At 39.2% G+C, this 23,817-nt stretch overlaps 1 protein-coding gene across 1 annotated transcript in view; it reads left to right on the top strand.

Moving 5' to 3' along the window:
* LOC150088353 (paired box protein Pax-1-like) overlaps positions 1-17,182 on the top strand; it is a 176,108-nt gene extending 158,926 nt beyond the window's left edge. Inside the window, exon 2 of the mRNA XM_090370734.1 lies at positions 16,248-17,182. Coding sequence (XP_090226860.1) covers positions 16,248-17,170 — 923 coding nt within the window. The 3' untranslated portion in view covers positions 17,171-17,182. The remainder of the gene's footprint in view (positions 1-16,247) is intronic.
* The last annotated feature ends 6,635 nt before the right edge of the window (positions 17,183-23,817 follow it).

Here is a 23,817-nt window from a genome sequence, read left to right on the forward strand (position 1 = left end):
GATGCTATTGAGGCAGTGTTAGGTGGGTCGGAAAACTGCTAGCTTGGGGGTGGGATTCCAGACTAAAAAAATTAATAGTAGCCGCAGGCAGAGGTGAAAGTTATTCTTGCATTGCTTCTATTGGAATGAGCAGCAGCCTGGAAAGCGAGGTACTGGGAATTTCAAAAACTGTAGGGAGTTATGAAACAACTAAACACATGGACTGTGTTATGGTAACTAACAGTAAGAACAGGTGCATGTATACTTGCAGTACACCAATGCTAGGAGTATAGTTAATAAATTTGATGAATTTGAAGTGCTGCATCAAAAGCCGATATTGTTGGAATACCAGAGACGTGGTATCACACAGATATAGACAGGATAGGAAGGGAGGAGGGGTTATGCTGTTAGTTAAGAAATACAAAATATTAGGCTGTGCATCCAATTGACATGGGTGGACAGGGTAGTGACGAGTCAGTTTGGTGTGACACAAGCACTGGGAAAGCAAAATTGTTAGTGGGAGTGTGTTATAGGCCAAACCACTCTGATGAGTACAATGAACAACTGTACAGAGAAATAGAGTGGGACAGTAAATCAGATTGTCTCATAATGAGGAATTTTAACTTTTCAGATATAGACTGAAATTTGTGGGTTGGTCATTCGCACACCAACAAGATTTTGAGGATTTATTGGATGACTATTTTCTACAGCAACCTGTTCGAGAGGCAACCAGAGGGAGTAATACTCTTGATCTGATCATCAGCAGTGATTATTCGTGCATTAAGAATTTGCAGATAAAGGAACGATTGGGTGACAGTGATCACAATGTATTGATGTGGGATTTACTTCAAGATATAACTACCATCAAGAGTAAAGGGAAGGGTTTTTGCTTTCGTAAAGGTGACTACAGGGGTCTCAGACAGTTTTAAAATTCTATACAGTGGGACCAAATGATGATGTTACCAACAACAAATTCTAAAAGAGAAGCATTCAAGTAATTCATCTTGAACGCTACTAGGCTCTTCATAGCAACTAAGAAATACTGTTCAAGGTTTACGCCTAAATGGATGTCAGATGAACTAATGAGGCTCGTGGCACAGAAAAAAAATGCATGGGATGCATATAAATTATCAGGAGACACAGAAACCTATGGCAGATATAAGCTAGTCTGTAATCAAGTCACAAAGGAGGTTAGACAAACAAAGGCACATTGCGAGAAATCTTTGGCAAAGGATGCAAAAAAAAAAAAAAAAAAACAAAACCCCCAGCAAAGATTTCTTAACTTATATAAACTTTAGAAGGAAGAGGATGAATCAGATTGGTCCACTTGACATCGATGGTTCAATTGTTGATGATCCTGCTCAGATAGCTGACAAATTGAATGATTATTTTGCATCTACATCCACACATGAGGAATTCTGTAAGGAAAGGGAGGGCAGAAGTTAATTAAACTCTAACAGGAAGCAAAGTGGAGGAGAAATTGTAGAAGTTAAACGTAAGAAAGGCACCGGGGGTGGAGGGATTTATCCAGTTATATTAAAGGAGATATACATTCTGATCCCCAATTCATAATGGGGGATCAAAGGGTGACACGAGTAATTACAGACCTCTTAGTTTAACTTCTGCTACGAGGAAAATAATGGAGTCAATGGTTAAAGAAGCATTGCAGGATCATCTAGACAAGACTGCAGTAATAGTCAAGACACAGCATGGGTTTGTTAAAGGAGGGTATTGTCTGACCAATTTGATTGCATACTATGATGAGGTCACAAACGAGCTGGATGCAAAAAGTAATTTTGATATCATATACTTGGATTTCAGGAAAGATTTTGACACTGTTGTGCATGGAAGACTATTGTACAAATTGGAGCAGAATGGTATTAAGGGTAAGTTGCTACAATGGATAAAAGGATAAAAGAAAACAGAGAGTGATAATCAGTGGACACTGCTCTTCGTGTACTAATGTTATTAGTGGAGTCCTCTCTCCCCCCAGTTTCGGTGTTGGGTCCATCGTTGTTTTGTATATTTATCAATGATATTGATGAAGGTATATCAGACTTAATGTTAAACCAAGTTTACAGATGATACGAAGGTTGGCAGGTTTTTTGTTAACTGAAGTTTAAAATTGACATATGTAAAGTACTGCATATGGATTGGACTTGGTGCATCATAGCCTTACTCGCCCTTGCGCCATAAAAATCGAAATCAGATTAAATCAAATAAGCACATGGGTAGCAGTAACTCTAGAGAAACGTACCAACTGTGTGGTACTACGCTCAGGGTGGCAGAGAATTAAAAAGACCTGGGGGTAATTGAGCAGTCAGATATGAATTTTTCTGATCAGTGCAGACAGGCTGCCAGAGCAGGTCATGTGGTGTTGTCAATAATATAGGAATTTTGCTAGTAGGGAAAAGGAGGTGATTATCCCTTTGTATAAGGCAATGGTCAGGCCACGCCTTAAGTACTGCGTACAGGTTTGGAGGTCACATTTTAGGAAGGATGTAGGTTTGCTTCAACGAGTACAGAGAAGGGCAACGAGATTAGTGAGGGGAACGAAGAGTCCTCTTATCAAGAAAAGCTTAAGTTCTGCATATTGCAGCGTCTGGAGACTAGACATGTGTGAGGCGATCTGTTTGAGGTGTATAAGGCCTTGAATGGTTTGAGCAGGCTCAATGATGATGGGATTCTTCCTTTTTGCTCAGATTACGAATAAATTCATAATTCATAAATTCAAATTGAGAAAAGACAGTTGTAGAATAGATGTTTGGAAATTTGCCTTTAGCGAGCGGGTGGTTAATTCCTGCCTTCATTGCCACTACTAGCTTTTGCTGTCCGTATACGGGAAGTCTTCTCAACTTTGACGGCAAGGGAAATCGAATCCAGTTCTTTTTTTACCTCGGTGCGATCGAGCAGTGGCACTATCCGTTGTGCTACATGTGAGAACATTTAAATTCGGGTCCGTTGTTTTCACATTTAGTCGCTGCATGTGTCAAACAAATCCTCTGGTATTCTTACATTAAATGGCTTTATTTAAATTTATTTCGTTACTTCTCTTTCAATGCGTCCAGTTTCTGCAAGAATATTAAATATTATATTTTTGTATACACTGAAAATTTTGCAACTTTTAAAAATTTTTTCATCATATATAAGGTGCGACACTGCGAACTAGTTTTTATTTTTCAGTGTCAGTTGGATAAATTGACATAACTTCGTGAAGACAAAAAAGTTCACGGTATAAATAGTGCAGTTTCTTTTTTAAAAAAAGGGTGACTATTCTCCCGTTAGTCACGTAGCTTTCGAATTTTGTTGAAAATTTTTCATGATCCGACGTAATAAATTTCCACCAATTTCTCATGGAATCCACACTTTTAATTCAACGATATTCGATGAGCAATCACATAAAACGCTTTCCTTCAGATATCCCTGACGTAGCCGAGTGGTTTAAGAAAGGGTGCAGTAGCACACGCTCTTTGAGTGAACCATGTTTCAAGCCCGTGGCTGCTAAATACGATTAAAGATTGTATTCGTGATTTATTGTAAACTCTTCTGACCTGGTGGTCGTGCCAGAGTATAAATAAGAACAAATACCAAGCATTGGAACTATTCTCGAAGAAATCCCAGAAAACCAAATGAAAATCTGTTGCACAGTCCTGAGGTTTCAGTACAGTGTGGCGTTGCAACATCCGAAATCACAGGGCCATATTTACTAGGGGGGCGTCGAAACGGTAAGAATGAACGCAGAACAATAAAATACACTCGTTTATTGGGGACGTTTTTACAAAATTCAAGCCTAGGAATAAATTGGAACAGTGTTTATTTCGAACCAGATGGCACATACTATCTGTGGCTCTATGCGAGTCTACGTACCATACTGTTTACGTCATGGAGACGTTACATGGCCTCCATGGTCTTCCCGATCTCAGCGAAAATCACTTTATCTTGTTGGCCATAATTGGAGGAAAGATTTTTCACGTTTATCCTTGAATATTGCTGAATTAAAACAGAAGATCCCACAAGAAGTCAATAAGGTTGATAAAACAAAAGCGAAGAAGCACATCTACCCTACTGAGTTTTAAAAATGGTATATATAAAAATGGTTTAACCAATGACACAAAATTGTGTCATTTGTTAAACCAATACAGCAAATTAAAAACCACTAGCTCTCAGTACACACTGCCAATTTATGGTTTCCTTTACAATTATTTATTTTTATTTATTTAGTTTTTTGCATCCTTGAAATTTGGTGAGACTTCAGAACTTGTATATTTAGATTAGCCACTTCCACCAATAGCACTGTAATGTACTTTTAAAAGATAAAAACAGTTCACCCCTGGAAATGGGGTCTAGCAGAATGGGCTGTTTTACAGCACATAAAGAACAACGAAAAGGAAACATCGTTACAGCACAAAAAGCAACAGACCGAGCCTCATAAGAATTCTACTTACGATCTTCTTTCCAAGTGAAATGACTTCCAGTATCTGTAAGTAAGAAAAATCGCCTTCTGTCGTTCTACTGATGTAATGCCAGCACGCTTCATTTCTTTTTAATGGTCGCACGGATGAATGCATTTTCCGGAAAGGCAGGGGTGATTTTTTTTTTCTTTTTTGTTTGTTTAATTGTGCAACTAGTGAAGAACTCCTCAGTTAGCAAGTAGGTGAACAGTAATGTCAGTTTTAAGTAGCAGGCTAAATAAGCGTTGTGTTCTTGGATGAACTAATCAATGTCACTGTTAGTTGTTCCGTATAAAGGACCACTAAACGTAGATCTCTCTCAGTGTAATACAAATACTTTCACTACACTGATGGATAAAGGTAAAGTATAAAAAGTGCGAAGTTCGCAAAATAATTAATATAAATTTGTTATGAAAGTATACGATATCGTATATATCCAGTAGAAAACGTCGAGAAAAGTTCCTTAGCAAGAGCACTAAACCCTAGAAAGTAAACACAATTGGCACCCATGCCGTTAATGAAAATATGCCGGAGTCCTGGAAGTTCTTGAAAATATCCGCCGTTCTAAACGTGCGTTTACACCCGGAACATGTTCGGAACATCGTTATGAATTTTTATTCTACACTTTTAGTGAAAATTATTCGAAATAATCCTCGTGGATTTTATTCTGGACAAACGTATACTCCACGGTTACATAAAAACAGATAGGGTGGTTCAAGTGAGCGGAATCAACACAGATAATTATGATGGCACGGGTGGCAGAGCCTTAAGGGAGGCGAAGTTTTGCAATTAGATACGCGTATACATCTGTTCTGGACAAAAATCCGTACGAGATACGGACTTCTGTCCAACACAGATGTACACACGTGTCTATCCAACAAAAATCCACAACAAATAAGAAGTTCTGAACATTTCTGGGGACAAAATCCAAGGATCGCTCACCGAGCGAAAAAAACCTGTGTTTATGGATTTTGACACGCGCAAAATCCCGTTTTCATCGATGGCCACACTGTCCGACCAATTTTTCAATTGTGAGACAGTCTAAATGTCACTTCGGCAATCAAACTGAAAAATGTCACTCAGGGACTATATATATATATATACACAGTATAATATGTTATAATTCACGAAGTAATTATTTAAGCATAATGCCACAAGTGAATTTATAAGTACAGGGACGTCTATAAATTAAACCTATATATTTTCAATTTTATTAATTTTAGGCCTTCTTTTGGCCTATTACAATATAAATTACAATCATCATGAAAATAATGAGTCCCATAAGACGAACATGCAGGATATTCCTAGTTCATACTAAAGAATTGACATCGATGACAGCATGCATCAGCTTTATATACTTTTTTTTTTTTTTTTGACTAAATTGCATTTGACGGCAACAGCAGCCCCAGGACTTGTAAAGAGCAGGAGGGAGAAATTCGTCCACGAGAATCACTTGAGCTTTCATCAAGCAGCAGTAAAAACATTCACACTCTGTGTGTGTGTGTGTGTGTGTGTGTTTTTTTTATCATGGAGGACGAACCCCCTTTAGCTCCTATTACCAAAAAAAAAAAAAAAAGACTTCTTGTTTCATAATACGGAAATAACTATTATGTACCCTCCTACGATCAAATTAGGTAAAATGTTCCCAATGTGTTCAGATTCATCATGAGAAGAAACGATCCATTCCAGACATAGCATAGTATACCATACCGACGGTTCAGGGTGTTTCTTCATATCATGGTTCGACTCGGTGTACCCGTATGGACGGAGGCAGCCAGGTAGGGGCTAGAGAGGTCAGCCCCCTTATTTATTAACAAATTTATTATGTAATACAGATTTTTGTGTTATCTAGTGAAAATGTACTTCAGACATATTTTAGTACGCAAATGTTTTTGTTTCCACATAATAATTAAATTTAAAAAATTCAATAACTGGTTGGTTTCAACTTCTAACATGAACTTAAGGCGCTAGTGTTAAGTTCAAAACCCGATGAAATCAAAACCCGATGAATTCAAAACCCGATGAAAGTTGTTACCATAAAAATAGTAAAATATCGGAATAAAATATACTATCAGCCCACGCAATATATATTTTCTTTTCTGTATGTTAGAACAGTTTTTATATATACAAATTTTTATTATATCGATATATTCATCATTCCACCTTATAAATTAAAGCAATATAGATATCAATTTTCTTTTCCTTCTGCATGATACCGATTTGTCGATGTTCACTGACATTTTCGGTAACGTTTTTAAATATCACGGCAGTATCTTTACTTTTATATTCATCTTAAAAATTACAGTTGTAGTTGAAGGGCACGTCAATTTATACAAAGCAATTCGAAATTTAAATAAATAATAAATATATTATTTGCGTGGCCTCCGAAACTACATGTACTGCACAGAGAACGGATGACCCCGTGAAATTCATCTGTGACGTGATGGAGCTTACTGTGAAGCCTCACCACGATGGCCCCAATCCTAACAAATAGCTGTGCTAAAGTAAGACTTGAGAAACTATTTCCGATTCCTAGACCATTAAATTCTAATTCACTAAGACGCAGAGGTAATGCTTTCGGTATTCCTTTACTTTAGAGTCACGCCATGACTGAGCAGCAACCTGTGACTCAAACCAGTTATTAAGCCGGACTTTGAATTTGCATTTCTAATTTCCTGCACTTCTAGCACGATATTTCCCTCCATACTGTATACAAATTTTAATATCCTTAAAATTTTTATCTGGAATATTCCAATTAAATTATGAATACAATTACTATTAGCATTAAATTGTATTGCGTGTATAATTTAAGTTTTTCTGAGGTAAAAATTAAATTCATAATTTAAAAATTATGAATCTGATTTATACGTGAATTATACGCACATAATTAATGTATATATATATGTATATAATAGCGCTTTTGGAGCATGCGCTATTTCTCGCGCATGTTACAAGTACAGGAAATTAGAAATGCAAACGTTAAATGTCTAACAAAATTCTTTAATTCTTTATAAATTACTCAAAAGTACATAAATTATCAGCAGGCAAATAGTTAGCGCCGCGCATGCGCCGTTAGACAAACATTGTTTGGAATCACGGTTGAATCACAGGTCGGAGTTGTGACGCACGACGCTAAAGTAAACGATTACCACGCCTTCTCTTCTGCACTTTTCCATAATATTGCAGAGTTACAATCACTTCCCCGTTCTTGCCACATGAAAGTATGTCAAGGGTCTGTGTGCAGAATCCTGTTTCGTTTGTGAAGAGCAAGTAAATCGATATACTGTCATTCCAGGTCAGGTGTTGTGAGCTCCAGTTCAAGTGGGCGCTCTTCTTGGAGTTTCGGTAGAGTGAGGCCGAATTGAAAAAAGACTCCTCTCTTGAACCCGCCTACAAACAGACTGCTTGAAATAATTCTTCCTCTGGCAAATTCAATCCAAGTTGATGTGCAAGTATATTCAATTTATTATCATCTTAATAGAAAAATGATTACACACACATAAAATAAATACAAAATGTGGCAATACCCTTTAGCAACTATAAGACAGAGCTATCAAATTAATTTTCAACAACGAGTGTCTCAACAGATCTATACAAAATATCAAGTTTCCACTGATTAAAAATCAATGCCCTTTTGCTGCTTTAGCTGATTTAATTATAAATAAACTGTCCATTTTCAGAATTCTTGGAAACGGAACACATACACCACACAACACAAGTCTTGCCCAAAATGTCCTTCTGAAATCCTCCATTTCAACAGCTGAAAGTCTGTCTGTCTGTCCTTCTTGCTGAAAATCTTGTCTTCTGCGTTTAAAATCCTTATGGTTATTTTGAGAGCATATACGTTCCAAACGTCAGGAATGTTTGGAAAATTCAAACTCTTCGGCGATTGTGATTTTGATTTGAGTAAGAAAACCAGGCAGGCTGGGTCACTTAATGGGGTATATCTCGACAGACTGAAGTTAATGTATGACGACCTTGCAATATTGATTTTTACAGTGAATCGTTTCAAATGACTAAGTCAAAAAAACTTCTGAAATCATAATTGGGGAACATCCCTATTTAATCTGGATTTTTTTTAGGGGGGGGGGGGTGAATTTCTTAGGCAACAAATATCTACGCATACAGCAAAGATTCCTTGTTAACAACAAGGAACGCCAACAGAATTGACGAAAATAAAATTGCTGATACAGACCCACCTTTGGGGAAGTCCACGTTAATATCTTTAATATGATACCCAGTGTGATCGTGAAAAAAGAATCTTTTAGTCACTTCTTGTTTATACTCTGGCACAATCAATAGGTCAAAGGAGTTTAATTATTTTTACAAGAATACAATCATAATTTTGAAACGAATGTGATAACTGTTTTAGCTTCAGCGACTCGAAATAGGAGCTAATGTCAAAGAATATTACATGAAGTTCATTTTGATTCACAGGTACATTGCAGCAATGAAGAGATGCGATTGATAGGAAACAATTTCCAGATAATCTGCGACATCTGTAATCTGGCAAAAGCAATCTTGTGACATTCTGACCACGGGATTGCCGTTGGTTGGATATTAAAAGACCAATCTCGATACACCTCAGACAGTCAAAGTGAAAACACCGAAAGGGTTTCAGTTTCCGTGATACCCAAACCAGCGCTTCTCGCAGCATATTCAAAGTCACTTCAATCTTTCGTCTTGCCGATTCTCAAATTGAATTGCACAAAACAGCATCCATTACGAATCTGCCCACCTGTTTTATACCGTATATTACGAACACCTGGTGCTGTTACTGAAGGAGCGCTCCATTTCTACACGACATAGAGCGATACCAGTCCGAGGTTTGTCGTAGACATCCTCTAATGATAATAGCTAAGGCTTTAAAGCACACTAGTGGAGCTGGTATTCAGATCCTTTCGGCAAAATCTGGTAATCCGCAAAAACGAAATCCTCCGCTTGCACCTTCACTCTAGTGACAGTTAATAACCTTACGAGATGGGGATAGCTTCGGGTGACTGTCCCGGCCCAGCTCCCCGTTCTAATGGACGGATACTAGGAGGCTCCTTCCTTGTTGACCATACCTCCCAGTAACTAAATGGCTAGATGAACAACAGACAACTCACGATACGTGATACTACTGGCACACCACCCATCTGGCTTCTGTAATATCCACATTATTACGTATGGCGGTTTTGTGGGCGACCACTGGCACCACATAAAATAAAGTAAAAGTAAAGTAAACTGCAATCATTATCAATCCACTGCAGGATGGAAGCCTCCTCAACGATTCATGTTGAGGGAAATGGACCGTAATCTGTGCGGATTGGCAGATCGACCGTATTTAGCAATCAGGGGCTTGAATCCCGGTCTACTCAAAGAGCGTATGCTACTGTACTCCCGCCCCTGACCACTCGGCTACGGAGGCAGCCACTGGCATCGCACACAAGAACACAAATAAATAAATCGATAATATATCGCCCATGTACATGGTGTGTAATACTATGAACACCTATGAAGCATGAGTGAGTCGAAGTATCCATGAGGTGTCCACAACATGAAGAGGAATAGCCGGGCCTCTGAAACACACCAGGCAACACTACAGGATTTTCTCTTCACCCAATAAAATACCACTATCACTTTGCCTAATGGAGTCGTGAAGTGACTAAAACCATGTTTGCTCTCAAGAACAAAGTTCCACCTTCCCTTCTCCCATTTCTTTTCTCATGCAATATGAGGTATAAACTCGTTTTATCTGTGTATTCTTTTACCAATGTTCTAATAAAATTTTTGCTAAAGGAATATACAATATAAGTGGTTAAATATAGAACTACGATTAAAATCAGTATAATCATAAAGGACTAAAGCACTTTTATGACTCGTAGGCTGAACATGCTGACCAGTCGACTGCAGCGTCCCTACAGATACCGTATCTGGATAGCTTTCAGACACAGCGTAGTTAAGTCTGAAATCTAAATGCGTTTAGAAAATTCGTTTCTAGTTCTTACTAGAAAGGATTGTTTTTCTTTTAAAAAGTGTTAAGCTGACTCTACGCGTTGATGTTCAACAAAAGTGCCGATTCTATGAAAGTGGCACCTTTTTATCTATATGCGATATACGCTCGGTCTGGCACAATAAAGTTGACAACTCTGCTCACTCGCATCATTGCTATCGTTAAGATTGTAATCAAACATCATTGGATTTTTTTTTTCGCAAAATCAAGGCTACGAGGTGCAATTAATTGGTTTGTAAGCGGCATACATTTTTATAGCCAGTTCATTCCATTTTTCTGATGAAGATCTGTAAAATCTTCGCCCAAAACTGCCTAAATTAATGGCCATGGTGTAAAAAATGCTCGTTGTTGTTGGGATTTTAGAGAGCGCTAATGGAGCTGGTATCCAGATCTTTTCGGCAAAATCCGGTAATTCTGCAACAACGAGATCCTCCGCTTGCACCTTCCGCTTTAAACCACATTGCACCTCATATTATGTCTATAAATTTCATGTGTTCTGGTTCGATTTGCCTGATAAAAAAGTCCCAAGTTTCCGGGAGGGAGAAAAACCATACTATACTCGCCTGAGCCCGACTAACTCGGCCATGTTATGAAAGAGGGCCGTAAAATTTCCTCGCGTTACTGATAAGATTCGAACTCTGGTCTTTTCCACCCGGTGTGGAAAGGATAGAGATTATGTGTTACCGCGAAAGCAAAAATGTTCGTAAAAATTATGGTTCATAAAAGCTATGGTGGTGACTATCGCCAAATAGAGTCATCCACCATAGCTTCATCCCACTTCCTTGGTACTACTTCTCCATTGAATGTATGTCCTGGTGAAATCTCTCTCTCTCTCCATGCTCTTCCCTAAAATCGCCTAATCGTCTAAAAAAAACAATATCCAGGCAAGAGTGGAAGTAAATAGAGCCTGACTGAGATTTTACATACCATTCGTAGTATTTCTCAAGTAGTTCTTCGTAATTTTCCTCTTAATGTTGCTAAGAAAGTCATTCACTACAATGTGAAGCGAAATGTTAGTCATTTCGCTCAGCATCAGTCATTTTGCGTTCCAGTTCTTGCGAGGCCAAAGTCTGCTTAACGTGTGAACCAATAATATGCCACCTTTCAAGTTTTGCATCAGACAATTTTGAAAACAGACTGTATATGCTTGAAGGTGTCATCTTTAGGTTCCAGTACTTTAACAAATTGTTTGAACAATCCCAGCTTGAATGGAATGGTGGTGGTAGCAAGGCTGTTTCTTGCAACCAAGAGATTGTTTATCACACACTGTGCGCAAAGCAATTCTGGTAGATCATTCTCTTCACCTCTATCGCTTTACAGTTCCAGAAGCAGAGAGAAAAAGGGAACTTAGTGAAACCATCCTACAAACACAGAATGAAACCCCACCACCTTGATCCCCAGAAGCGTGCCATTTTTACTGACTATTCTTGACTTTCTCTATTACATGTTTCAAAATTTCCGTAGCATTATTTAATATGGGCAGGATATGTGAGTATGTTATCCTGGGCAGCTTGTTAGTTCCACTCCGCCGAGGTACACAGTGATGATACATAACATTGTAAAATATGAGCAGAGTGTACAACAACGATAAAAATACGAACAGAGTGCGCAAAATTATAAAAAGTATGTAAACAGAGTGCACAAGAATCGATGGGTGTATATTCCCCATTGCGAGGCTGTTGTAGTTTTTCAGGAGCATTAGCAACTTAGACCATATTGCACCGTATATAATATGCCTGTAAAGTGCGTGTGCTCTGGTAGATTTGCTGTTTGCTGAACGAAGAAAAAAAAAAAAAAAAAAACAACAGTTTCAGGGAGATATACCATGTTATCCAGGCCAAACTCAGCCAAGGTGTGAAAAAGACCCATAAAAATTACTCACGTCATCGATGGTTTCGAACTCGGGTATTTCCCGCCCGGTGTGAGAAGGACGGTGATTATATCAACTGTGCTACCCATGAAGCAACGCAGCTTTTAACTTCAACTTTTACTTGAGTCTATGAAAACAATTTCTCTGAATTGTGTGACTAATACCAATTTCTGAAACAGTATAAAAAATGTTGAATATACACTGTGATCACTGATTATGACCACCCATTCCATTATGAATTATGCTGTTTGGCTCACAATATAAAAATAAGAACAGCTACGTACGCTAGAGTAGTTGGTAATCTTCATCTGGTAGTGCAAGTAAAAGTGATAATGCAGCAGTTATGGGATGTAGTAAAGATATCACAGAGTTGCAAAAGAGCATGATAGTGAGAGCTCATGCGTCGGGTGGTTCCATAGTGTGCATAGTGTTAGGGTGGTTCCATATTGGAAACGTCTTGTCAGTTGCTCACGGCCCACTGTGGTCAAGGCGTACAAAAAAGTGTCGAAGGGGTCAAACCACCTCCCGCCGAAAAAACTGTAAAGGATTATGTAAAGTGAATGTTCGCGTTGAGCGAAGGGTGTAGCGCGTTGTACGGGCTGAATGGCAGTTCACTGTGCAATAGCTGACATAGGAATACAATATGGGGAATGCAAGAACAATATCCCAAAGAACGATGCACAGTACACTCAGAAGTATGCGGTTCCATAGCAGACGACCCAAGAGACACCTTCTCCTCACCGATGATCATTGTCGACGGCGAATGCTGTGGTGTCAAGAACACGCGTGTTGGACACTGGGGAACTAGAAACGAGTGTGCTGGTCAGATGAGTCCAGATATCTGGTGCAACATGCCTTTGTACGTGGCGCAAGCAACACGAGTCCATGTACCCCATCGTGCCCACTATCCAGACAGGAGGTTATCATCAGCCATTTTCAATCCACTGCAGGATGAAGGACTCTCCAGCAACTTTCCAGTTCCTTCTGTTTTGTGCGATGGCCATCCATTTACTACCCACGAACTCGTGACTTTCATCTGTCCATCTCCGTCGTTTTCTTCCAGGTTTTCTTCTAGCTCCTCTTGGGTACCAGTCTGTTATTTTCTTAGTTCATCATGTTTTCGAGCTGTGTCCTGCCCAAGACCATTTTAGTTCTTTAGTTTTGATAAGAATGTCCTTTACTTGAATGTCCTTTGCTGCCTAATCCATGTGTTTCTCTTCTTATCTAACAGTCTGATTCCCAATATAATTCGTTCCATTCTTCGCTGTGTAGTTCTCAGCTTCTCTTCCATTCTTTTGGTCAGTGCCCAAGTTTCACTTCCATAAGTCATGGTGGGGAGTATACATTGGTTTATTATTTTACGTTTCAGACAAACTGGGATATTGCTCTTCAGTATGTGACTATATTTCTTGAATGCTATCCATCCAAAATTTATTCTTCTCTTGACTTCCAGCCATTTATCATTATTACAGCTAATGACTTGTCCCAGATAAGTATATGACTCCACCTTTTCAATTACTGCTCCTTCAATCATTATTTCCCTTTCCGTGGCATACCTGTTCATCATTACTTTTGTTTTAGCCATATTCATCTTTAGTCCAAAATCCTTACTAACTGTGCATAACTGATTAAGATTTTCCTCTAATTCTTTGGGATCGTGGCTTATGACCACAATGTCATCTGCAAATCGTAAATGGTTTAGGTACTCTCCGTTCACATTGACTCCTTTCTGCGACCAGTCTAATCTTCTGAAAGCTTCCTCAAGGGCAGCAGTAAACAGCTTCGGAGATATTGTGTCTCCTTGTCGAACTCCTTTCTCAATTTTAAATTTGCTACTGTCTTTGTCTAGTCTAATAAAGGAGATAGCGTTCTCGTATATTTTCTTCAAAATCATAATATATGGAGAACCTATGCCTTGTGTTTCCAATGCCCGAAACATTGCCTTATGCTGTATGGAGTCAAATTCCTTTTCATAATCCGCAAATGCCAGGCATAATGGGGTTTATATTCATTTGCTTTCTCCATGACAAGAGGTGGTGATTGCTTAATATGGGACATGCTCTGCTGGGAAGAACTAAGATCCGTGGTGCATACGAACCGTTTCTCTGGTGAGGTCCACCAGCAGCTCTTAGGAGACCACATGCACCCCGCTATGTTGCATTTTTTCCTGGACAGAAACAAGATCTTCCAAGACGAAAATGAACCGTCTCGTCAGGCTCACATTGTGCACGAGTGGTTCAAGGAACGCAGTGAAGACATACTCATCTTCACTGGCCTCAGAGGCGTAGAGAGAGGTGCAAAGGGAGGGGGGTGCCCCGGGTGCCGAGCTTCAGGGGTGCAAACTCAGGAAAAGTTCTTATATGTAAAGAAAATCATCTATAAAAGTATCAACATTCAGGGGCGCCAGGAAGACACGTTGCCCCACGGCATCGACAACCCTCGCTACGCTAGTGATTGGCCTCCAAATTCGCGTGACCTCAAATAATTTAACATCTGTGGGAAGCGTGTCCAATACACCCCATTCCGTACTTTTCGTACGGAATGGGGTGTATGACTGCAGATCTGCAGCATGACTGCAGATCCCTACGAATGACCCAATTGACTCCACTAGATTTACATCTAACATCGCCTAGGTATTAACGCCAATAGATTAACATCTGGTGGATACGGTATTAAGTAGATGGTTATAATTCAGTGATCACTGAGTGTACGTGAATATAACAGGTTGAATATTAGGATATCATGGTACTCAGCTTGCAGAACTGATGCACTCTGCCAAGTATAATTTGTATTATTTAAAAAATAATAATAATAATTCACGAGCTGGACAGATCCATATGAATGGTTTCTTCTGCCATTGGGTCTCTTTTCGTTTCTAGCTTTACCCGCGTACTTCCAAAATAAAATGATATTTTGAGGGTCCGTCGATTTAAGAAAGTACCAGATTTAAAAAAAACTATCCTCTTGTCTGTCTGCACGCAGTCTACTCCATACACAATCGCCTATATCTCGGCTTCCAGAAATGACAGAGGGGAAAAAAAAAAGTGTTAAACAACTTACCTTTCAGAATTAATGTGACAGGCAAGTTTGCATCTTTTTTTCTTTTTTTTTGTCGCTATGCAACTCATTCGTGATGCATATAATGAGCAGTGTCCATCTCTTCGGATCCCCCCCCCAGGGATCACTTATTTGGCTATTAATCCTAAACAGGTCAATTTGATCTCTGTTATTAGTAACTACAGGTAACAGCGATTGCTGTACTCGGTATTTATATCAACAAATAAATGGATTTTTTATAGCGAATCACTTTCAAAAATTATTAAATATAATTATTTCAACGGTAAATCATCTTTAAAGATTATTTCTTATTTTATTAGATGCTATTGTGACATAAGCTGTCATTGACAGCTTATGTCACAATAACCGAAGCCCGATATCAATCATTATTTTAAGGTGTGTTCCCCCGATATCTGTAGCTGTTTTAAACTTCAATGTCCATGGTAAAGGAGCATTTCGCTCTCCTCAAAGCTAATCCTCAGTGTTTTCATTGCCTTATAAAATCCCGGTCTATTTTATCTCACCGTCTTACTTCATTTAGTACAGCAGCAGCAAGAAACACTTCTGAAACAACTTTTTATGGCAACTGGTTTGAGTCCATTTATATTCAACATTTTCTTCCATATGCCGTGACATTTATTTTAATTCGCAGAGTTTTTGTTTTTAACTTCATGAAGTTATTGATAAAATTCGATTTCTTGCTTAAATTGTGTAGAGCTCCATTAACATCACCCTAAGGGTACTGGTTTTTGTTATCAAAAACAAAATTAACTTTAATTTTCACTTGGTATTTGACAATGCAGATAATTTCAATATTTGACTCTTCATTGTTTTTTTCTATGAACAATATTATTTAAATACCATAATTAATCCAAATCATTTCCATTTCTTTTAGAGACTCAGACATACGGCGAGGTCAACCAGCTAGGGGGTGTGTTCGTGAACGGTCGGCCGCTGCCAAACGCTATCCGTCTACGAATTGTCGAACTAGCCCAACTAGGAGTAAGGCCATGTGACATCAGCAGACAGCTACGAGTGTCCCACGGGTGCGTGTCTAAGATACTAGCGCGTTACCACGAGACAGGGTCAATTCTTCCGGGAGCAATTGGAGGCAGCAAACCACGGGTCACCACACCAAAGGTCGTGGCCTACATCCGGGAACTAAAACAGAAAGATCCTGGCATTTTCGCTTGGGAGATTAGGGATCGGCTCTTAGCAGACGGGATCTGCGACAAGTACAATGTTCCTTCCGTGAGTAGCATCAGCCGTATCCTCCGAAATAAGATCGGTGTCTCGAGCCACCTAAACGGTCACAGTTACGAAGCAGATGTCAAAGATCCGCGCCACCTGTACAACCCTATTTATCCTTATCCTTGTACGGTGCCATCAGCTACGCCACCGTTAACACCAATTCCGGCCCATTCCAACTCCGTAGCGTTGAACATGGCAGCAACGACTAAAGTAGCGGGTTCCTGCGTTTCGCAAACAGTGGCAGCACCTACAATTCGGAGTTGGCCGTCTTCTCATTCAGTTTCCGACTTACTAGGACACTCGGCGGTTCAAGTAGGCTTTCGGCCACCACATCCCGGCGTTTCTGTAGCAGTGCCGAGCAACGGACAGTTCGCTCAGTTCGCGCCAGCTGTTTCTGCCGATCCTGCTAGTGCTGCCGCTGCTGCTGCAGCGGCCCAGAACTATAACTATTATATGTATCTACAGAGCCACCATCAGACAGCGGGAGGTGGACCTTCGTTGTCTGGACTTGTTCCTGGCGTACCGACCCCTACTCTCGCCTCCAGTGTGTCTTCAGCGGCCATCTGACAAATACAATATCCCTTTATTTTCCAAATAGCATCGTGAATAATGTGTTAAAGAATATTTCGGACGGGGTCTTCTGATAAAGCGCAGAGCTGCAAACTACGAACTCGAGCAAAGTTCATAACGTGGGGCAGAAGAAGATAGCTCTACCTGGAAGAAATGGAAACTTATTTTTTTGAAAAATACTGCTCCAGCCGAGAAGGAGCGTCCCAAAAATGTACACCGATTTTGTCAAGCACGTACTTATTCGTTGTGAGAACTAAATGATGACATTCGTCCCTTAATGCCTGAACTCTCTCTCTTTACCAATTTTATACTATACTTTGCCGCTCTTTCTCTTTCCCCATCGAAATGACATTATTTCCATTCTAATCCTGCGTTTGGTTCTACTCCTGAAATCTTGTTTTCCTACAAAGGAACCTTGCAATTACATATAGTAAAAGTAATCGCATCTGCTGTTCAAACGTGGGCACAGTCCTATAAATTTCCTTTTAATCCCTTTCTGAAGTGACAAAACGCCAGTGAAATGAAAGAGACATTTCCAAAACGTTGCCTAATTATCGCTGTTCTTGCTGTGACAAATCATCTTGGTTTCTCTGTGCAGTGTTTTCTTCTCGCCTTGTTCATCCCAACTGATGTATAATATTTAAACAAATAAAACAGAACATTTGTACATCTCTAAAATGGAGTGAATATAATAATGACATAAAGAACAAAATGTTCTTCGAAACAAAATGGCGATCTTTATCAATTTAGTAAATGTTCATTTTATGAAAATTTATTTTCTTAGAAAATAATGAATCCCTGTTAAGTTATATACATTTATGCACATCTCTATTCAGAATATAAATTCGTACTGTTCAAGGAACTGCAACTGTAAAAAGCATCATTCGATAGCTTCTGGCGTCTTAAGAATCTAGACCAACTCAGTTTTTATATTATATATATATTTATATATATACACGAGGTACATTCAAAAAGTTCCAGGAATTAGGCCCAACTGTTCACCCAGTGAACTTTTATAGTAAAATTCCTGGAACTTTTTGAATGTACCAGAAGTCAGAGAATGCAAGGTCAGGGGAGTAGGGAGACTGCTGCAAATGACTGTGATTTTTTTGCACAGCCAAGAACTACTGAAGCTACGTGACTGGGAACATTGTCACGGTGCAGGATCCAATCATCCTTCCATTTTTGAGGTCATCTTCGTAGTAAGCAGCAGTAATGCTTATCCTCTAGTCACAAATTCGTGGTACACTATGCCCTCATTGTCGAAAAAACCTATCAGCAAGATTTTGACGTTGGGTTTTGTTTCACAAGACTTCTTGGGCGTTGGGGACATTACATTCGGATGATTCCATCTTGGTCTCGGGGTCGTTGGCAAACACCCAACTCTCATGCTCAGTGACAACCTTTCTTAGGAAGCTGGGATCCTGCGTAGAATTATGAAACAAATCACCTGCGATCGATTTCCTGAAGTCCGTTTGATTGCCCGACAGCAAGCGTGGAACAAACCTTACATGTGACACATCCCTAAATCTTGCGTAAGGATTGTGCGTACTGAACCTACTACAGTCCAACTTCATGAGCAATCTCAACAACAGTTTGAAAGTGACTTAATCCGTTAAATCGCTCGTAAACTGATGTTTTCTTCAAAGCATCATCTCCATGAACTTTCTGTAATGCCTGCAGTATCTCTGTAGCACTTTTTCCAAGTTTAAAAATTTGAGAAAAGTGCACTAAGTACACTACGACGTTTAATCAACGACATTTTACCGTTAACGCTCAAGTGGAGAAAAATGCGATGCGTCACCTTGCACACTTGAATATAAACTGCGACTACCACCCTACCCTTTGACATCCAAGCATATGATAAGCTGCGTACTACCTCCTTAATATGCGCATACGTAACGTATATTGTGCTCTCTAAAACCGGGGATATCTATTGTAATTCGTACATGCTGTTCACAAACTGAATAGGTATTTTGCATCAACATTCACACATCGGGATTTCTTCAGGGAAAGGGATGCCATACGTTTATCAAATTCTAATTGGAAGATAAATGATTTTGTGATTTCTATTTAGCTTCAACAGTTGATGTTGGATACGATCTGTCCAATTATATTAAAGGGGACAGTAAAGGAGGTAAGCAAAACCCCCAACCATACTTATGAGAGCATCTCTGAATTCATTGGAGGTCCCTTTGGATGGCGATGTGCGAATATATCGCCGATTCAAAAAAAAAAAAAAAAAAGGGGTATCAAAGGATGACATGAGTAATCACAGACCTGTTACTTGAACTTCTGTTCCAAGAAAAATAATGGAGTCACTGGTTAAGGAAGTAATGTAAGACCATCCAGACAGAAATGCGGTTAAATTTCATTCACAGGTATTGGTTAAATTGTCTGACCAATTTCACTGGATACTACACTGGTGTACAAAATTTAAGGACCAATGAGGTTTTCACCTGTAGCTTCTCATAGGAGTGGCCTGGATATGGGAAAAGCATACCAAAGGAACCTCGTGAGGTACAGAAATGATGAAGGAAACAACGCTGACACAATAACGGAAAAAAAAACGGTACAGAGGGACTTTATTCAAAAATGGCAACATAACACTATGATACAGATGCATCACTGCCAAAGATGGAACAAAGGGAAGAGGTGGTCCTCAGCAGGAGATATGGAAACCTCTAATGTCGATGCAGGCTTTGCACCGCCTGTCCATACTTAGAACAATGTTGTTAAGTGGTGGGTGTGGACGTGCCGCTAGACGTCTCCACAGAGCGTCCCATATGTGTTCAATGGGATTTAGATCAATGGGAACGGGCAGGCCAATCCATACGAACAATATCCTCACTTTCCAAAAGCATATCAACAGCTGCAGTGCGATGGGTGTGGCGTTATCATCCATAAACACGAACTCGGGGCCAATGGCACCTCGGAACAGACACACACATGGGGAAGGATTACCTTCCCCATGTGTGTGTGTGGATTACCTCACCTCAGTACAGTAGCATGCACCGGTTATAGTACCGCCATCCAAGATGAGAACACCTCAACCGCCATATCGATCCCTTTCAGTGATATTTGCGAGGTGATGCCATGTGCCAACCTCTCGCCAGATTACCTGACGTCCAGAATCGCTGCTGAGACTGAATCCACTCTCATCAGTAAAGAGCACCTTAAGTAAAGATTTTGTGGTTGTAACCTTTAGAAATAGTGTTGGTCTTTAAGTTTTGCACACCAGTGTATGATTCAGTAACCAAGGAATTGAATGCATAAAATAATTTTCACATCATCATATACAGATATTTAAGAAAAGCTTTTCATACTGCTGTACAAATTGGAGCAATGTGGGGCAAGTTACTACTATGGATAAAGGGTGGTTGAATGGGAGAAGACAGAGTGGTTATCAATGGACACTGCTCTTCTCGAACTAAATTTATTAGCAGATTCCTCTACGATTCAGTGCTAGGTCCATTGTCTCTTTCTATATTTATGAATGACATCGATAAAGGCATATCATGTTTCATGTCCAAGTTTGCAGATGATACAAAGGTTGGCAGGGTAGTTAATCAGAGTAATCAAGGTATGCTACTGTAATAATAATATGGGTAGTAATAATCCCAGATTTAACGTACGAACTGTGTAGTACTACACTCAAGGTGGTGGAAAATGAAAAAGACTTTGGGGTAAGTGTACAGTCAAGTATGAGTTCTCCGAGCAGCGCAGACAGACTGCCAGGGCAGCTCATGTTTTGTCAATGATATTTAGGAACTTTGCTAGCTGAGGCAGGATCGGCCCGATAAGCTTGCGTTCAGCCGATAGTAGTTGATTGCTAGAATAAATTTCCATCTGTTATTGTGAACTTCGGTAGTTCGAATAAATTCCAATAAGAATTAGACAAACTGTTGTTAAGGATGGATAGGTGGTGTGGAATGTTTTTTTTTTTTTTTTGTCTGATGCTGTATAAGCTTGCCTTCTTGCGTCATTTGCCACTACTAATACTACATTTATTACGTTTGATAACAATACTGACTGTGAATTACCATTTCATAAAGTTATGAGTACCAATAATAATTCTCCCACATCGCCATAAATGATTTACTCTACTTCGAGAGCAGGTATGATTACATTAACATTCTTTCTCGATCACTAAGGTGCACTGCTGATAGCCTGGTTTCCTCACGATGCTACACGCAATGCATATCGCAGCAGTGAAACATTTCAGCTACGATGAGGGCTTTAGGGCAAAACGAACAAATAGTTTAACGCGTGGCACAGTGTTTCTCTACGACAATGTGAAGCTTCACACAGCCCTTGAAATACAGATTTATTTGTAGTAGTACAGGAGGGAGGTGATGAAACACCCAGCCAACAGGCCTGACGTCTCTTTGTTGTGATTGGGTTTTAGGCGCATCAGCGACTTAGGCCGTATATTGCGCTGTATATATATTATGTCTGTACACTGCGTGTGTTGTGTGATCGATTTGCTGGACGAAAAACCCATGCAACCCTCTCCTGAGACCGATTAACTCAACCACGTTGTGAAAAAAAGCCAGCCTCTTAATTCCTTTTTTTGATAAGGTCCTTCCAACGGTGCAAGAGCACGAATATTTTCCAACAGATATGTTGGAAAATATTCGTTAGTTCATGATGGTTTTCTTTCCATATCACGAAGGGAGTTGTCTTGTATTCAAAACCCTGGTCTGAAGATTACTTAGGAAGGGGGAGGAGATTATGAAAGCAATACTGAAAATTTTGCATAAAATACACATTTTATGGATTACTTTCTAATTACTAAAAAGGCTTTGGCGATAACTGTTTATTCGTATAAATTTGTAATTTCTATTTTAAGACCTGATCAACAACCTAGTTTAAAACTGGGGTCGATAAAATATCGATCGAAGTGCGGAGCAATAAAAATAAAATATAATTTTCAGCAAAGATCAATTCCTCAGTAAATATGTGCCCGATTTAGTTTGTCATTTTTAAGTACCTACTAACCTAGTGTGTTCCTCTAATTAAAATATTATTATAATTATTCTATAACTAGGGTAATTTATTTAAAATAGAGACAGACGCAAAAAAAATGCGATAGGTCAATTTGTGATGATTATTTTTAAAGTAATTCATATAGTGGGAAAGATTGCAATTCTGGTTAATAACATTGTGGTACACGATACAAGCATCAAATAATTTCTTCAGATACACAAGTTGGTCGTTCGTGACCATTCCACGAATGCAACTACGAGGAGTGGTCACAAAGTTTTAGGGACAGAGTGTTAAAGACACTGATAATTTTTTTTTTTTTTTTTTTTGTCTCTGTTTTTTAACGTATTCACCCGGAAGGGCGAATTCATTGGAAGGGTAAATTAGGTTTTCCACAACTACTTTTAATTCCATATTTAAAATGAATTCCAAGAGGATGATACGAAGTTTCGGAACAAACATTAGTCACTTGGGGTCAGATCTCAGCAAATAGGGGAGGGCGTTTAATTGTTCAAATCCACATCCATGAATTTTAGCCTGTGCGACCGGGCTTTGTGCATGGGTGCACTGGCATGCGTGAATAAACAAAACACGTTCACCCAACTTTCCTCGTATTTTTTTCCCGATTGCTATTTTTAACTTTGGCAAAAGGCTCGCTTAATATTCTCCTGTTATTGTGGTTTTAGATGCAAGGTAATCACAACAATCCTTTTGAGCCAAGAAAATTGAGGCAAACGAGACACGGCGCCTGTGGTGAGCGTCGTGTGTCTCGTCGTACCACAATAGTTTCCCAACAGTGGCCCAACTTCACGACAGAGTACAACGTATAACAAGACAAGACCAAATCCACATGGACTTGTTCAGTTCGAAATCCCTTCTGCTTTCACTGCATGCTTTCTAATTTCGATTCCGCATCATAAAAATATACCCAAGTTTCGATAGCATCAGTCATCAAACTGAACAAAATCTATCTGGATTAGCAAGAATTAATTTTAAATTCTATACTGATGACTGCACCCTTTAATGTTCTTCATGAATGAAAAGGTTTCTGGATCCCATTTTGCATAAACTTTGGACATTCCAAGCGCTCATGTATTATTGTTAAAATGCTCCCATGGAAATGTCAGGTACTTTTTCAAAATCGGACACGTCAATTCCTCTGTTTTCTAATTTTTTTCCCTTTAATGATGACAACTGTTTCGGAGTTGATTGCTTCAGATGGCTTATCAAACCTTGGATCATCCTCAACTGACTCCTGTCCTCTCAAACATTGCCAACAATTTTGCAACTAGGTATTACTTCCCCAAAACTCCAGTCATAGATACATGGATTTCTTTAACATTTCTGCCCTCTTTGGTCAAAATTTTATTAAAGAACAATATTCGATCTTCTTCCACCTATCAACATAAAAAATTAAATTTTAGAGATTGCATAAGACAATTTTTTCACGTTATTTTGTAAGATATTAAGCTACCAAAATAACTTAGTCTATAATTTATGAATATATTTTATATACCCTGTTCTCAGAATTTTTTGACCACCCCTCATACCTTAATTGTAATCTTCGTCTCTGAAGTCTGCCGGTCAAAAGGTCTCCTTTTCGAAACAATTTCTTTCGTTACTAAGTTGGCTTTGATTAGCAACATCCCTATGTGCAG

This window comes from Mastigoproctus giganteus, chromosome 3 (genome assembly GCF_048544385.1).
Source record: "Mastigoproctus giganteus isolate SK-2022 chromosome 3, ASM4854438v1, whole genome shotgun sequence".
Taxonomy (NCBI): domain Eukaryota; kingdom Metazoa; phylum Arthropoda; class Arachnida; order Uropygi; family Thelyphonidae; genus Mastigoproctus; species Mastigoproctus giganteus.